Source organism: Schistocerca nitens, chromosome 3 (assembly GCF_023898315.1).
Source record: "Schistocerca nitens isolate TAMUIC-IGC-003100 chromosome 3, iqSchNite1.1, whole genome shotgun sequence".
Classification (NCBI taxonomy): domain Eukaryota; kingdom Metazoa; phylum Arthropoda; class Insecta; order Orthoptera; family Acrididae; genus Schistocerca; species Schistocerca nitens.
The window spans coordinates 170505244-170522190 of NC_064616.1; the positions used below are offsets into that span (position 1 = coordinate 170505244).

Consider the following 16947-nt stretch of genomic DNA (forward strand, 5'->3'; position numbering starts at 1 on the left):
GCGGCCGGCCGTTGTGGCCGAGCGGTTCTAGGCGCTTCAGTCCGGAACCGCGCAACTACTACGGTCGAAGGTTCGAATCCTGCCTCGGGCATGGACGTGTGTGGTGTCCTTAGGTTAGTTAGGTTTAAGTAGTTCTAAGCTATAGGGGACTGATGACCTCAGATGTTAAGTCCCATAGTGCTCAGAGCCATTTGAACCATTTGAACCGAAAGAGCGCACTGCTGGTGCTGCACGCACAAGTATTTGGGTGCGCACCGTTGATCGCACGTTGTTGAACATGGAGCGCCACAGCAGACCACGTGTTCACAAGTTAACCCAACGTCATTCTCAATTACGATTACAGTGGCCACAGGACCATCGAGATTCGAGCATCGATCAATTGCTCTTCGGGTGAATCACATTTTTGCTACTCTAGTTCGCTGGTCGTCTCCGCAATCGCCGTCATCGAGGTGAACGGCGGTTCGAGACGTTATCCTGCAGTTGCATAGGACATGTAGTAATCGAAGACACGCTGACAGCTACAAAACGCCTGCATCCTTTCATGCTTAATGCCTTCCCCGACGGCGATGTTATCTTTCTACAGTATAAATGTCTGCGTCTCGGAGCCAGAACCTTGCTACAGTGTTTTGAGAAGCATCATAGTGAACTCACGTTGATGTCCCAGCGACCAAATTCGCCTGATGTAAATCCTATGGAATCCATCTGGATCTCTGTCGGGTGCCGTCACCGCGTCCACGCATCAGTGGCCGTTAATTACGCTAATCACATGATCTTTGCATAGACATCTAATGCCACATACCTCAACAAACCTATTAAAATCTGTCCAATCCCTGATACGCAGAATCAATTATGTATTTCGTTCCAAAGACGGACAAACAAGCTATTAAGCAGGTGGTCATAACGTTTTGGCTCACCAGTGTAATGGAATATCTACGATCTTGGGAAATTTTCAGATTACCCATCAGTATCAGTGGTTTCAGTTATTACGAGTATTAATATTTGCATTGATGCTTTCTAAGTTGTTGCCGTAAACAGAGAGGTACAACTGCATTGGAGAGATGTAGCATGCAAAATATCAAGAAATTTCTCTCCACTTTTTAGGCAGTGAGAAGGAATACTATTCATGACTAACAGGACTGAATGTTTGTATTAACTGAGTAAGCTATGCTAAGTGCGCCTCTTATTAACAGCATGCGGTGATTTACAGGGATCTGTCTTCTCTTCAAATTTCCTGTGCACCTGGTGTTAATGCACTCCCTTTCGCTAACGCACTAAAGTTTTTCTGAGTATTTTTTCCCTTACCAGCACCGAGGAATCAGTGGCAGAATGGACTTAAACTCTCTGAGGCGTGTTGCTGACACTCGCTTAAACTGACATGTGCTGAATTTAGAATATGTGCAATTCCTCTGAGAATTGGGCTGCGTGTTGTAGCTTAACAGTTTACCTTACAGCAGATAATATTTATCCTGTTATTTAAGCTGTGTAGTAGCGTAGAGCTATTATGCCAGACGAGTGAGGCAAATAAACGCTGAAACCCTAGTCGTAAAGGCTATTAGAAGACAGCACGCGCCAGTCATAGTAGGCTTGCTACAAAGTGTGTTGTGTTTTTTGTTGAACTGTGTGTATACAAGTCTGTTATGTGTCTTTGTACCTTTCCCTTCTTCCCTAGGTCATGGCTATTATGTATGTAAAGAGTAACTAACGAAACTGCACGTGATACATGTATCCAGTGGTGGAAGGTTTGTAGCTACATTCCTCACATCAGACTGTGTGTTTTGCATTTCGTGTGATTGCCCTTTCCCTGACAGGATCGTAACTCCCCTGTGAGATAAGACATCTCCCTCAGTAGAAACGTAGTGCATATTTAAGTTACTGCTGGGATAACAAGCGACACAGTTTACATGGCCAAGAACCGCCTACGCGTGTGAGATGTGCTGTTCTTGCTCTCACACAGAGTGACAGTGTTTGCAGTCGTTTGTCTTCGTTCCAAAGTAGGATGTGTCCAAAACCATTTCTAGCAAGATGCGAAGCTTGTTTAGATAGGATATGGTCAATGAAGATGGCACTCTTAAGTTTGCAGCCCTGTTAAATTCATCTAGGCGAATTAGCATTCCGCCTGAAACCATTACTGTGAAACATGAAATATCAAGTAACACGTTTTCATTTTAGACAGCATTTAATCCCAGAAACAGAAGTCAAATCCGGCAAGCGTTATTCATTTTAAGTGTAACCGAATAAATGAGACTACTGTCCTTTCAAGCTTCCTCTCTTACTGTGCCCGTGGACATATATCATGGTAGTTGTCGTCACGATCATATCGAAAAAACGATTTGTTTTGTCTAACACGGGTTTTATGAATTAATGAAGCAAACATACTGTTTAAATTAGATCCGTACGCACACGACTGACAGTTTTCGTGCAACTTTGAAGTATAATTGAATGCTCGTAAATCTATATTAAATGAAATCACGCCTATAACATTAGTAACTTCTGTATTATTAGGACTGCTGCATTCAAGTGGAATGTTCCGAAAATACTGTTGCATCCGGAATGCTGATTCACTTAACTGTCGAGTTAGATTTTAAAGGGAATATGATGTGTATTTTTACACCCGCCAGGTTAGCCGAGAGCGCTAATGCGAATCCGCCCGCCGGATTAACGACGAGGGCCGGTGTGCCGGCCAGCCTGGATGTGGTTTTTAGGCGGTTTTCCACATCCCTCTAGGTGAATACTGGGCTGGTCCTCACGTCCCACGACTCACAGACATTTGACACACATCCGCACTTTTCCATGATTTACACTAGATGCAGACAGATGGGGTACTCCGATTCCGTCCGGGGGGGGGGGGGGGGGGAGTACGAGGTGGCGGCAGGAAGGGCATCCGGCCACCCCTTCAAATTAACATGCCACATCCGATTTAGTCACGCCAACACCGCGCACAATGCGGGGCAAAGGCGCAAGCGATAGATAGATAGATAGATAGATAGAATGATGTGTATTTTTACGTACTTTCGTGTTAACTTGGAAAATTCTGTTAGTAAATTGATTCAGAATCTTTCATTACCTCAAAGTAATTCACATGTACGCTTTCCATGTGACGCTTTAGACAAGTCCATGTGCCCGAGGCGGAAGGGGTAGAGGGTGGAGGGTGCCGGCGACAGAGTACGAGATGTAAGTTCTTCGTGATCAATTAAATTAAAGGATCAAGAAACAAATCACGTAAAAGCGTTAGAAAACTTGAGAATCTTTATCAGCATTCTAAGAGACGGAGCAGCCACTGCCAGTTGCACTACTGCGTGCTTACTGTTACACGTGGTTATATTACGCTTCCGAATCGACGAATATTTATCCCTATCACTGAAGAAAGAAAATCGTTCAGGAAGCAACACCGTTAGTGTTCAGTACACAATGAAAGTGTTTCTTGGCCATACTTTCTGCTGTCGTTTGATGAACAGCTCTTATTTTACTAGTATTTTTTGATGTTAGCCCTAGGTTTTTAATTGTGACGTGCATAATATCGCAGATTTGACACGCACTTTCACAATCACTGTAGCTCGTGCTAGTGTTACGCGTAAAATGTTGTTATCGTATGCTACATCAAAATGAATAGTGTGGATGCGTAACAGGAAATGTTTGTCGACAGTGACGAAGCTGCGGGAGCACTGGGACGAGACAAATGCCAAGGTGATGCAGCGGAAGTCTGAACTGGACGCTATGCTGTCGGACAGTCAGCGCTACGAGGGCAAGCGCCTCGAGGTGGAGGCGTGGCTGACGCGCATGGAGACGCGGCTCGACCGCATGGCCGCCGTCGGCCACACGGCGGACGTGCTCGAGGCGCAGCTGCGCGAGCAGAAGGTACGTTCTTCCGCAGCCTGCTCACACCTCTCCCTCACACTTGCCTCCAATATCCCACTGACGGTTCCTTAGTGGCTCAGGATGTCTACTCTTTTTAGTCAAGTTATGCCATACATTTCTTTTATGCCCAGTTCCATTCAGTATCTCATAATCTGCAGCATTCTCGAATAGCACTCACATTTAAAATCTGTCCTGTTTTTATGGCAATTGTTGTTGATTACGTTTCACCCTTTGTTATGTTTATGTGATCTCTGTCTACCTTTCTATAGCTGATGAGTATTTTACCGTCTCATATTGCGTACGTGAATTAATTATCGCTGCTTGTCGGACAGAAAACTCACATTTATTGTAATAGAATGGTATAAGATAATTTATTGAAAGTAGCGTCCTTCGGCAGCTACAACCATCCTCCCAACATTTGGTCTGCCAAATGCATCCCTTTATAAAAACAGCTCAGTTTCTCTTGAGCTGATCTACTCATGGAGCCAGTTTTCAAGAGCGTTTAAAGATGTGAAGTGGTGTTCAGGAAGACCATGCTGCATGGACCGAAACAAATGCTACACTGAAGCGCCAAAGGAACTGATACAGGCATGAGTATTTAGATACAGAGATAGGTACACAGGCAGAATACGGCGCTGTGGTCGGCAGCGCCTATATAAGACAACAAGTGTCTAGCGCAGTTGATATATCGGTTACTGCTGCTACAATGGCAGGTTATCAAGATTTAAGTGAGTTTGAACGTGGTGTTACAGTCGCCGCATGAGCGGTGGGACACAGCATCTCCGAAGCAGCGATGAAGTGGGGATTTTCCCTTACGACCATACCACTAGTGTACCGTGAATATCATGAATCCGGTAAAACATCAAATATCCGACATCGCTGCGGCCGGAAAAAGACCCTGCCAGAACGGGACGAACGACGACTGAAGACAATCGTTCAACCTGACAGAAGTGCAACCCTTGCGCAAATTACAGTAGATTTCAGTGCTGGGCAATCAATAACTGTCAACGTGCGACCATTCAACGAAACGTCATCGATATGGGATTTTGGAGCCGAAGGCCCTCTCGTGTACCCTCGATGACTACACGACACAAAGCTTTACGCCTCGCCTGGGCCCGCCAGCACCGACATTGGATTGTTGATGACTGGAAACATGTTGCCTGGACGGACGAATCTTGTTTCAAATTGTATCGAGTGGATGGACGTGTACGGATATGGAGACAACCTCATGAATTCATGGACCCTGCATGTCAGCAGGGGACTGTTCAAGCTGGTGGAGGCTCTGTAATACTGTGAGGGGCGTGCAATTGGAGCGATATGGGACCCCTGATACGTCTAGGTATGACTCTGACAGATGACACGTACGTAAGCATCCTCTCTGATCACCTGCATCCATTCATGTCCACTGTGCATTCCAACGGACTTGGGCAATTCCATCAGGACAATGCGGCACCCCACACGTGGCTTCAGGAACACTCTTCTGAGTTTAAACACTTCCGCTGGCCACCAAACGCCACAGACATGAACATTATTGAGCTTATCGTGGATGCCATACAACGTCCTGTTCAGAAGAGATCTCCACACCCTTGTACTCTTTACGAGTTTATGGACAGCCCTGCCGGATTCACGGAGTCAGTTCCTTCCAGCACTACTTCCGACATTGATCGAGTCCATGCCACGTCGTGTTGCGGCACTTCTGCGTGTTCGCTGAGGCCCTACACGATATTAGGCAAGTGTACAAGTTTCTTTGGCTCTTCGGTGTAATAGGAAGGGTCGATGTCTGGCGGATATGGCTGAGCGACGTTCGGGGGTGTAATACATCCCATCGAAGTCCCATCAAGGATTCCTTCACTTGATATGCAGTGTGTGGTTTGGCGTTGTCATGAATTAGAATGTCATGTCTGTGAGTAAATTGTGGGCGTTCTTCTTTTAAGTACGCAATTCAAATTGATTAACTGCGCTTCGTAGAGTTCAGTCTTCACCGTTACGCTTGGTTGCAGCTGCTCATGGTACGCCACATCGACCAGACGCATTTTGGCAATCACCTTAACCTCGTTGTCTTTGAATCGTCGAAATCTATCTCTGTACGTTGTTTTCGATACACCATGTTCTCCATACACTTCCACTAGCAAACGATGACTTTCCGCAGCAGAATTCCTTAGACGAAAGCAGCAGAGCACACTTCCTGTAAATGCTGTTTTGTAGCTACAGAACGCGACATATTCAAGGTACTATATAGGTATGTTCTTTTCACTTCACTCGAAAGTCATTCGCAGATCTGAAACTCTAAAGTTTCTGCCGTTAAACAGATCTCGCGTAGCTGTCCGCTATGCTGCACTCCTACAGCTTCTGCCTTCTCTTCGTCAACAGCGAGAACTGATTCAAGTTCCAATAACTGACCGCACCTCACTGCCTCTTTCGTAATTCGTTCCGTCTTCTTTACTGCAAGAATGAGTTTTAAATCTTCTCTCTACTTGCCCAGTTTAATACAATTATATTTTACTGGCCACATGCTGAAGCCAGGTGCTTCATTTGATATTTCATTCATATCTGGTTGGTAAATAAGATTTTAATTTTCACACCATAGCCATTAAATACCCCGAGTATCCTCCTTCTTGCCTTAACCCTCCTTTCATTTTTTGCGTTGCGGACGGACTTGTATCTCGAAATCTTTTGTTTATCATGTTGCAATATGACTCCTCCTTGCTTTCTTGCACTGGCAGTGCTTGTGTATCACGATCCGACAGCAAAATATTCATTTTTGTAACGCATTGCCCTTAACCAAAGGCCGCTCTATGAGGGTATTAACTGTGACTGTATGCCGTCTATTTCAAATTAGCGTTTAATTCAGTGGTAGTGATAAGTAAAATGACTTCTTTGTAAACGCGACTTGTGTCTTTATAGTGAACGAGGCGGTGGAAGGCGCAGCTTGACCCATGGCACACCTTCGGGTAAAGGAGAAAATGAACCAGTAACATCCATTTCCTTGGAGAGCCAATCAAAAAGTTAATACTGAATTGCCCTCTCAAATGTGAGCTCTGCTTGTTGTTTCCAGTTCATAGTGTGAGTTTATGAAATGCCATAATTCGTCATCACGTTATCAGTTAATCGAATATTGTAAGCAAATAAGCGGATATGTAAGTACTCTTCATTTTATGATCCGCCAAGACATTAAGACGTTTTGTGGCTTCATCTACGAAATGAAGAGATTAGTCTAGTTTTAGTTTTAATAGTTAGTTACCGTGCTTCAGTCTTCTACAAAACGCTTCGGTTAAAATGTGAGCACGGTTTCTTTGTTGATGTTTTAATTTCTTAACGAGGAAATTAAGTTTAATAAACGCAGTTAAAACGAATAATTTGAGACGTAATTGTAGTTCTTGTCTAAGATAAAACATGCAGAACTAAAAACAGACGTTGAACACCCTGTTCTACTTTGTAGCGACGTAGAGTTGGAACAGATATGAATTTATGACTTGGAGATTTTTCAGTTTCGTTTGTCATGTCACTTAGACGCTTGTGTCCAGTCCTAGCCAAGAAGTACCCGACGTCACTATTGCCGCCGTCGTTGGGGGCGACAAATAACTTCGACAGTTTGAATGTTTCTCGGGTATATAGTCAGCACCAACGTCTGAAGATGGCTTGTTGCAGTATTACGCCTTCTGGACGATGTCACTCGGCTAAATACCCGAGGAATATTCAAAATTTTCCTACGGCGGGAAAACCTAAAATCACATACCTTCAATGTCTCATACATATGTGATTCAGACTTCAGGATGGACTTGGCCTTGTTTAATCTTTTGTAAAAAAAGTTACGTGGCGAACAGTTTCTCTCACGGCATTATTCCAAGACTTTCTCATCCGAAGGATGAAAGTTCATAATCGTATCATATATATGACATACCAAGAGATAAGTTTATTGAAATTGGACAGTCTGGTTTTCAGAAGCGCTCAAAAACTATTTTCCGCTTAAATTTAATTATACTTTTACGATTTCTTTACTGTCTTTCAAACTCTGTGGTTAAAGTGGATGCTTTGAAAATTCATGAACAGTCCAAGCTACTTGCTAATAATAAGAGTACTAGTTACAATACTTTTAAGTAATACACTTTATATGTTATAGTATTTTCCTCCTGAAAGGCAAAGGGTGTATCTGTAAATAAATTGCATGGAAAATAATTTTATAGTTGCGTTGTCTATGAATTAAATAAAACAATTATATTGCTTATAGACTGTAGTTGCCCTAACATCTGGTTTAGTCAGTGTTCAGTAAGCGTTCGAAATTCACGGATTATCCAATGACCAAAACTTTATAGGAAATTCAATTTCGTGACAAGTACCGAAAAATCTCTAATTTACAACCTGAATATGACGAATTGATTTTGTCATCGAGCAAGATGCTGTCAGTCTGTAATCCATGTGAGTCGTTTGTTTCTAGATATTTATAACAATAAACCCATATCTTCCTTTCCCTCGGAACATTTCTCACGATTTGGTCGCACAATTTGTTCCCCTCGTCCTTTCCAGTTTCACAATAGGCAACATCAATTGCAAAAAAAAAAAAAAAAAAAAAAAACCTTCTCCGTAATCATTCTTAGCGGCTGCAGTTTTAGGATAAATAAAGCATTCATAACGCACGTACTTCATTTTTGAAGTCGCTGCTACAAAATGTTCACAATAATTAGGTTCTGTCATAAAAATCAATATTATACATATATGCTCGGAGAAGAGTATCAGCACCACGTAAGGCCTTCTGAATAAAGCCTGCCAATTCGAAAAGTCCCTCTTGTTTTCTTTTTAAATATTGTCACAGGAAATTCATGCTTACACCGTATTATCGTGCTGACGTTTTTGACATGTGAGGAATGCGAAAGTCACTCTGTTCTCGTTTCTCAAGGTTGGAGATTAAATAAAACTAACATTCTGTAGTTTGCACGGCAGTGCTGATGCGTGGTCGTGTAGGCCACGACAGAGTACGGCGTTGCGGAATACAACATGGCTCCAGAATAAGCAAGTGTCTGTTTTCTTTTCTGGGCTGGCATCAGAGAAAGCACGCGTTGTCTTTCTGTTGTAGCTCGCTCTGTTGATACAGTCCTACACCATATCACCACGTTTACGCTGTGTGTACGAAACCTTGCAGAAAAATCAAGGTCTCCATCTCCAAAAACTATTCTGATGTCGTGACTGGCTGTCTCGACACGGAGCTACGTACGGATCTTACACAGACAACGTCGCAAAGCGGAATGCCGTATGTTTTTCTCTTCGGTTTGTTTCCGATATACTGCCGTATTTTATGACGCCACGCGTTGTAATCAAAGAATGAGTGCCTATTGTTGGCATTGTTAATATGACTCGGTGTCGAAATAGCAGTCTTGTCTCTTGTAACTCATATCTGTAAAGGTTGTTAACATAATCATGTTTCATCGATTTATATCGCGACTAACGCACAATGAGGCATCAGGTTATAGACGGCGGTAAGTTTTCGATTTCCAATAAGGACTTAATACTGAGTAATTTTTTCTGTCGTATTTCTGTACTGTGTCTTGTTTCTTCGTGTGCGAGTTGTTGGTACTCCACTTGATCCTTATAAATGTGATATAATGTAGGCTTGCGCATACAAATAATCTCATAATAATAAAAATAATAAAATGGAAAATAAAATAAAATTAAGTTGAAGAGAACACATACACACATCAAAAAACGTTTTGCATCACCCAGGTTCCCAGAACTCCTGAAGATAGACGTTGACTGTGGCTATTGTATCTCAGACACAGTTCCTTTCACTATTCAGAAGTATCACTAAACCCACCCAAAGATGTAAACAACCATGTATGAGCAGCACCTATGAGACGGAGAGGGTTCGACATCCGATCAGTTCCAGTCATTCCACCAGAAAGGAGGTACACGGCTCGTGCTGTCTGTACTTCAACCATGCCTAGACGGTCAATACCGCGGTTTGATGGCGTCCGCATTGTTACTTTGTTCCAGGAAGGGCTCTCAACAAGGGAAGTGTCCAGACGTCTCGGAGTGAACCAAAGCGATGTTGTTCGGACATGGAGGAGATAGAGAGACAGGAACTGTCGATGGCATGCCTCGCTCAGGCCGCCCAAGGGATGTTACTGGAGTAGATAACCGCTACCTACGGATTATGCCTCGGAGGAACACTGACAGTAAAGCCACCATGTTGAATAATGCTTTTCGTGCAGCCACTGGGCGTCGTGTTACGACTCGTCCATAGCGAGGTCCATCTTTGCAACCACGACACCATGTAGCGCGGTACAGATGGGCCCAACAACATGCCGAATGGCTCGCTCAGGATTGGCATCACGTTCTCTTTACCGATGAGTGTCGCATATACTTTCAACCGGAAAATCGCCAGAGAAGTGTTTGGAGGCAACCTGGTCAGGCTGAACGCATTAGACGCACTGTCCAGCGAGTGCAGCAAGGTGGAGGTTCCCTGAAGTTTTGGGGTAGCATTATGTGGGGCCGACGTACGCCGTTGGTGGTCATGGAAGGTGCCGTAGTGGCTGTACGATACGTGAATGCCATCCTCCGACCGATAGTGCAACCATATCGGCAGCATATTGGCGAGGCATTCGTCTTCATGACAATTTGTTGCTCCCCCATCGTGCACATCTTGTGAATGAATTCCTTCAGGATAACGACATCGCTCGACTAGAGTGGCCAGCATATTCTACAGACATGAACCCTATCGAACATGCCTGGGATAGATTGAAAAGGGTTGTTTATGGACGACGTGACCCACCAAACACTCTAAGGGATCTACGACGAATCGTGGTTGAGGAGTGGGACAATCTGTATCAACAGTGCGTTGATGAACTTGTGGACAGTATGCCACGACGAATACAGGCATGCATCAATGCAAGAGGCCGTGCGACTGGGAATTAGAGGTACCGGTGTGTACAGGAATATGGACCACGACCTCTGACGGTATCGCTGTATGGTGGTACAACATGCAATGTGTGGTTTTCATGAGCAATAAAAAGGCAGAAATGATGTTTATGTTGATCTCTATTCCAATTTTCTGTACAGGTTCCGGAACCCTCGGAACCGAGGTGACGCAAAGCTTTTTTTGATGTGTGTATATGAAACCTGAAGTCCCTATTTTTGATCGATAATGTATTTGATGGCGTTTTATGATTATCTTCATGGTACTGGTTTTGGCTGGTGCCTATCCTTCGAGATACTGTGTAATAAAATTGCTGAAAAGAGATAAATGGCTATTTACTTTTGATAATAGAAAGAAAACAGTATAAAAAGTGTGTCAACTAAACTTAAGCTTTGCCGAGATAGTTTCCCGTTTAACAAGTATTGGAAGGTGTATGTACTTACCAACCAGTCTTTCAGCATATTAAATCGTTGCACTTAAAAAATTCTCTCCCTGGTTAACAACAGAAATTAATTTTTTTGTAATTTTTAGTTATAACTGAAGCGTACTTTTTTCTTTTTTTTTACAGTCATACCACGCCGAACTTCATCAGTACAAACACCACATCGAAATATTCAATCAACTGACTCAGAAACTGATTGCTGTTTACCAGCAAGATGACACAAGTCGTGTCAAGAAAATGACAGAGGCGGTCAACCAAAGATATGGAAATTTGAATGCAAGGTTAGTAAACTTCCTTTGTAAAAGTATGTGTTATTTTCATAAGGTCGGAACCTCCATTCCTTTTTAGGCTTCTCTTTTCCTTCCATACCGAGAATGACCCTTCTGTTGTTCCTTTTTCTTTACAGTGTCTTCCTGGCCACACAGTTTCACCCGAAATGATTTTATAACTTCATATACTTTCGACCAGGAGAAATTTGACAAGGTTCTTTCTCCAAAAAGTGCTATACGAAGATCTGGTAACCTGCTGATTCACTATGACTGTTCTTCGTGTCATCGGTTTCTCGCTGTATAGTTTGGCAACTCATCGTATGATTTTCAATTGCAGCGCCACGCGAAAAATTTAAAAACCGTTCTGTTTCAAAATTACAGCCCCCGATCACTTGATGTTCTTTAATAGTTCTTATTTTCAAACCTGATAACTGTCCCCACGACGCTTGACATCAGTTATTTATACGAGTGAACAACGAGTAAATTTCATAAGTTACACCTTAGAGCCTTTACATTAGCACCGCACTCTTAGTACTACCGTATTATGACGTTTTATAATATCAGATGTCTCTTACATCTTTAGGCTATCGCAGAATCCAAATCGAAGAGAAAATTGTTTTTATTAGGTGCTGAATGGTCGATTGTAAAGCTACGTCATTTAATAGTATTGTAAATTTCCTAACCCTGTCGCTCGCAACTAATAACCATCGATCTTGCCTACGGATTCCACAGTTTATCGTGAAGGATGCCTCCTAAGGAACCTCTGCCTGCTGATGGCACGTAATAAAAATAAACTTCCAGAATCCTGCTTCCGAGGTTAGGGATCGGTGTAAAGGTTTCTCTGATTGCTGAAATCCGTCGTCCTGCTCCTGATTTTCTGAATATTACCTGCTTCGTGTATTTTTAGGGTAAACCGAACGGATATATTTCGAAATAACAATTCGTGTCCAGAAACGTAGAGTTTCCTCTGAAAAAAAGAAAATATTCCGCCCTCTTCTTTCGGTTGTGAAAAGAGGTTATAATTTATCATGACGTAATTGTTAAACTTATAAGCAGCTAAGCTGTAATAGTGCTCAACGTTAACCACTGAAATTGGATTTAGATTGTCATTGGAATGATAGATGTGGAATGAAAAAAAAATGGCTCTGAGCACTATGGGACTCAACTGCTGTGGTCATTAGTCCCCTAGAACTTAGAACTACTTAAACCTAACTAACCTAAGGACATCACACACATCCATGCCCGAGGCAGGATTCGAACCTGCGACCGTAGCAGTCGCACGGTTCCGGACTGCGCGCCTAGAACCGCGAGACCACCGCGGCCGGCATGTGGAATGAGAAAGGTGGCTAATGGTTGAGGCACTGGACTCTGATTTTGGAAAATCAGATTTGAAACCCAGTTTGGCCACCCAGATTAGGCTTGCCGTTGTTTCCCTAAGACGACTGAGTTGAAAGTGATGAAGGTTCCCCTGAATAAGACACGACCGTTCTCCTACCTTATTGTTAACCTTCTCCTTATCCATCCGAGCTGTTGCTCTCGTCGACGAAACGTTAAACCTTATTCTTCTTTACCTTTTCTTTAAGGGACATATAGTGTAAGAGCGAAATAACAACGATGAGAAAATTCGAGAAATTAGAGCTGATACAGAGGTTTACCGACAATCATTTTTTTCACGTGCCATTCGCGAGTGGAATAGGGCAGGAGTGATCGGATAGTGTTACCAGAAATAGCCTGCGCCACACACCGTAAGGCGGCTTGCGTTGTATTGATGTAGATGTAGAGACCTCAGATCTGCCTACTGTAAGTTTCTTTTCCCCTTTGCATTGTGTGACACTACCATTTGAGTAATTAATCCATTTGTAGTCAACATAGACGCGTTGAAATACAATCTTTCTTTCACTGAGCAGATATAGGAAAATGGAAACACACTAAGTTTTCAGAATGAGATTTTCACTCTGCAGCGGAGTGTGCGCTGATATGAAACTTCCTGGCAGATTAAAACTGTGTGCCGGACCGAGACTCGAACTCGGGACCTTTGACTTTCGCGGGCAAGTACTCTACCAACTCAGCACAGTTTTAATCTGCCAGGAAGTTTCATATCAGCGCACACTCCGCTGCAGAGTGAAAATCTCATTCTGGAAACATCCCCCAGGCTGTGGCTAAGCCATGTCTCCGCAATATCCTTTCTTTCAGGAGTGCTAGTTCTGCATGGTTCGCAGGAGAGCCTCTGTTAAGTTTGGAAGGTAGGAGACGAGGTACAGGCAGAAGTAAAGCTGTGAGGACGGGGCGTGAGTCGTGCTTGGGTAGCTCATTTGGTAGAGCACTTGCCCGCGAAAGGCAAAGGTCCCGAGTTCGAGTCTCGGTCCGGCACACAGTTTTAATCTGCCAGGAAGTTTCACACTAAGTGTTGATAAAATTGCTAGAAAGAATGAATCAGAAGGCAGATGATAACAGGGCGACCCATAGGGCATTGCCCATAACAGCTACAATGCGGAACTTGTAATATAAATGTATTTTAATTTCAGTTTACATATCCAGAACTCTTAATACCAAGTCTATGGCGACAGGAATTCTGGACTTTCGGAATTCACCTATCGAATAGAAGGAAATTATGTTCACTATTAAGAGACCCATATTAAATACATACTTTGTACAGCGTACACACCGAACTTCGTTTGCAGGGGATAGACTAAGCAATAACTGACAATAGGAATTTCTGGTTTACCAAATTGTTCTTCCATGTAATATGTAGGAACCAACTTGCACAAAGTGTATCAAACTTTTTTTTCCAGAATCGTAATTTTTTCAGAAAATGAATTCGTTTGCTTGACATGTGAATATGCCCGCTAGTTTAGTACATGACACATATTTGTAATATTTAAACAACTAAGAAAATTAATGGAGTCAGTATATGGAGGATTTTACGCTCGTAAGTCCTCGAAACTGATAACAGTTGTACAATAAGTGATTCTTAAAAGCGACTGGATACCGGAGTTTTCTCCAGAAATTTAATACCTGTTTTACATGTTTGATGAACTTGCACGGTGCAGGTTAGGCAAATGAAACATCTTAAAATTGGGTTTGGCTATATTGTAAGGAAATGTGTAATTATAAACGAAAATTAGCGTCCATTGAGAAAGATTTTCGTTGATGTGAAGTTTAAAATTTTTCCAGTGAATTAAATGTTCGAAGAGATTTCGGGATTGTAGCCGGTCGTCGAAAACTTCACTCCACGATATTTCAACTGGGGACCTGCCAGTCATTTTCAGGTGAGCCATCGAAGTCTTCGCCAATCTTCGATGAACCATCGAAGATTGCCGAAGACTTCGATGGCTCACCTTAAGATGACTGGCATGTGCCCAGTTGAAAAAATATCGTAGAGTGAAGTTTTCGACGACCGGCTGCAATCCCGAAATCTCTTCGAACAAAATTTTCTTTATTGTTTCAGTATATATTCAAGTACTGACAAGAATAGTCCTTTTTAATGGGAGAAATTGACCAGTCATCGCGAGGAAGTGGTAAAAATAATAAATATTAAAAAATTATAAACTAAAAACAAGTTGAATTTTTCTCCTGTTGATAAGGAAACCTCGAATCATCATTCTCCAGAAGTTGTTCTGGCTCTCGATATAGGAGAATCACTGCATTATTTTGCGATTTATTTTATTTATTTTTTAAGCGAATTATTTTTTCAATACGACCTATCGGGAGATAGCATTCCCGCGTACCAATAATTCGTCTTTTAGTTACCTTAGACATTAGAAGAAATTAATGTATTTCTTGGCGTGATATTGAACACGGATAGTATTCAAAGGCTGTTTTATCGAAGATTAGCTCGAGTGAACTCCATTCTGGAAGAATGTTTACTGTTATTTCAGACTTTTCCAGATATCACCTGTCTGTGTTTCCTACCCAAAATAAGCCTAAGTTGGGAAAATACGACTGGAAGAAACAAATGTATTGGGAAGGTTTAACTCCGGTGATACTTGATTTTATGTGAAGATGAATTGTCAGCAAACTTTTTCTCTGGTTGCAGCATCATCAACAGGGGCAAGTTGCTGCATTCGGCGATGAGCTCGCTGCACAACTTCGACCGTTCGCTGGACAAGTTTCTGGCCTGGCTGTCGGAAGCGGAATCCTCCATGGAGTGCGTGGAGTCGGACGCCGACCGCCTGGGCAGTCGGCGCGACGCGGGGGCGATCCGGCAGCCGCTGCACCAGCTCAAGGTAGGTGCTCAACTACGTGTCTCTTTGTCTGCAGAGTAAGGAAGACTGAAATCTGGGGCAGTTACGTTAAAGCCTCATTTCTGTAGTTCCGTACGCAGTACCTGTATTAAGAAATTATTGATACAGCAGCTAGGCACTGATGCTGTGTACACACCAATGGAGAATTTGACTGAAGCATCAGTGCGTTGAAGAGATGAGACGATTTAATGTACAGGGCTATTCAAAAATAAGGAACAGATTTTAAACATTTTTTGTTTCCAAACTACAGAAGAAAGAAACACAACTCTAACGTTCCAGAAAAGACGAAAGTTCAAATTTTAAAGCGTTCGATGTAGGTACCATGTGTTACACGACAAATATGAAAACGGTGACTCATTTACTACCACACAGGAAGCAGCTGGTCTCTCGTTATCGAATTCTCAGCTTCGACAATGCGATGTCGCCAACTTTCAAGGGTGGGGGATAAAAACGTCTTTTACGTAACCCCACAGATAAAAGTCACAAGATGTAAGGTATGAAGACGTGGGAGGCCACTGTCGCTCCTCCTCCTCTTCCAATCCAACGTCGTGGAATAGCGTCATTCAGGTAACTTCGGACGTTCCTGCAGTTGACATTCTTCCCACCTGAGGGGTGGGAAGGATGAAATTTTCTGAGGATTAAAAACAAAAAGGGGTCGATTATAGTTCAATAAGGAATCAAAATTATTTTATGGGTCATATTTATTATTACTATTTCTCTGGACGCCAATATTTTTAGCACAAATTTTCAGACGCTCGCAATAAGAGGGAAGCCTCAGCTTGTGAAATGCCTTTACAAACGGCTAATTTGACGTTCGAGTCGCTCACGGAAATAACCGCATCCGGTAGTATGCCTAGCGTGGAGCGTCCTGTGGTCACACCGATTTGTAACGTTGCTTGTCGTTCAGTGTTCAAATGGTTCAAATGGCTCTGAGCACTATGGGACTCAACTGCTGAGGTCATTAGTCCCCTAGAACTTAGAACTAGTTAAACCTAACTAACCTAAGGACATCACAAACATCCATGCCCGAGGCAGGATTCGAACCTGCGACCGTAGCGGTCCTGCGGTTCCAGACTGCAGCGCCTTTAACCGCACGGCCACTTCGGCCGGCGTCGTTCAGTGTTGCGCCAGTTAGTTCGCTCGTCGACTGAGCCGTAACAACAGACAATGTATTTACAACCAGACTGGTATAAGATGTGGACTTCTTTCGAGAAAAAAACTCTAAATCTA

The 16947-nt window shown here is 42.9% G+C and overlaps 1 protein-coding gene across 1 annotated transcript in view; it reads left to right on the top strand.

The window, feature by feature from the left end:
- The window catches only part of LOC126248110 (dystrophin, isoforms A/C/F/G/H-like), a 1130095-nt gene that overhangs the window by 926008 nt on the left and 187140 nt on the right, over window positions 1-16947 (top strand). Inside the window, exons 48-50 of the mRNA XM_049948788.1 lie at window positions 3644-3855; window positions 11331-11485; window positions 15510-15699. Coding sequence (XP_049804745.1) covers window positions 3644-3855; window positions 11331-11485; window positions 15510-15699 — 557 coding nt within the window. The remainder of the gene's footprint in view (window positions 1-3643; window positions 3856-11330; window positions 11486-15509; window positions 15700-16947) is intronic.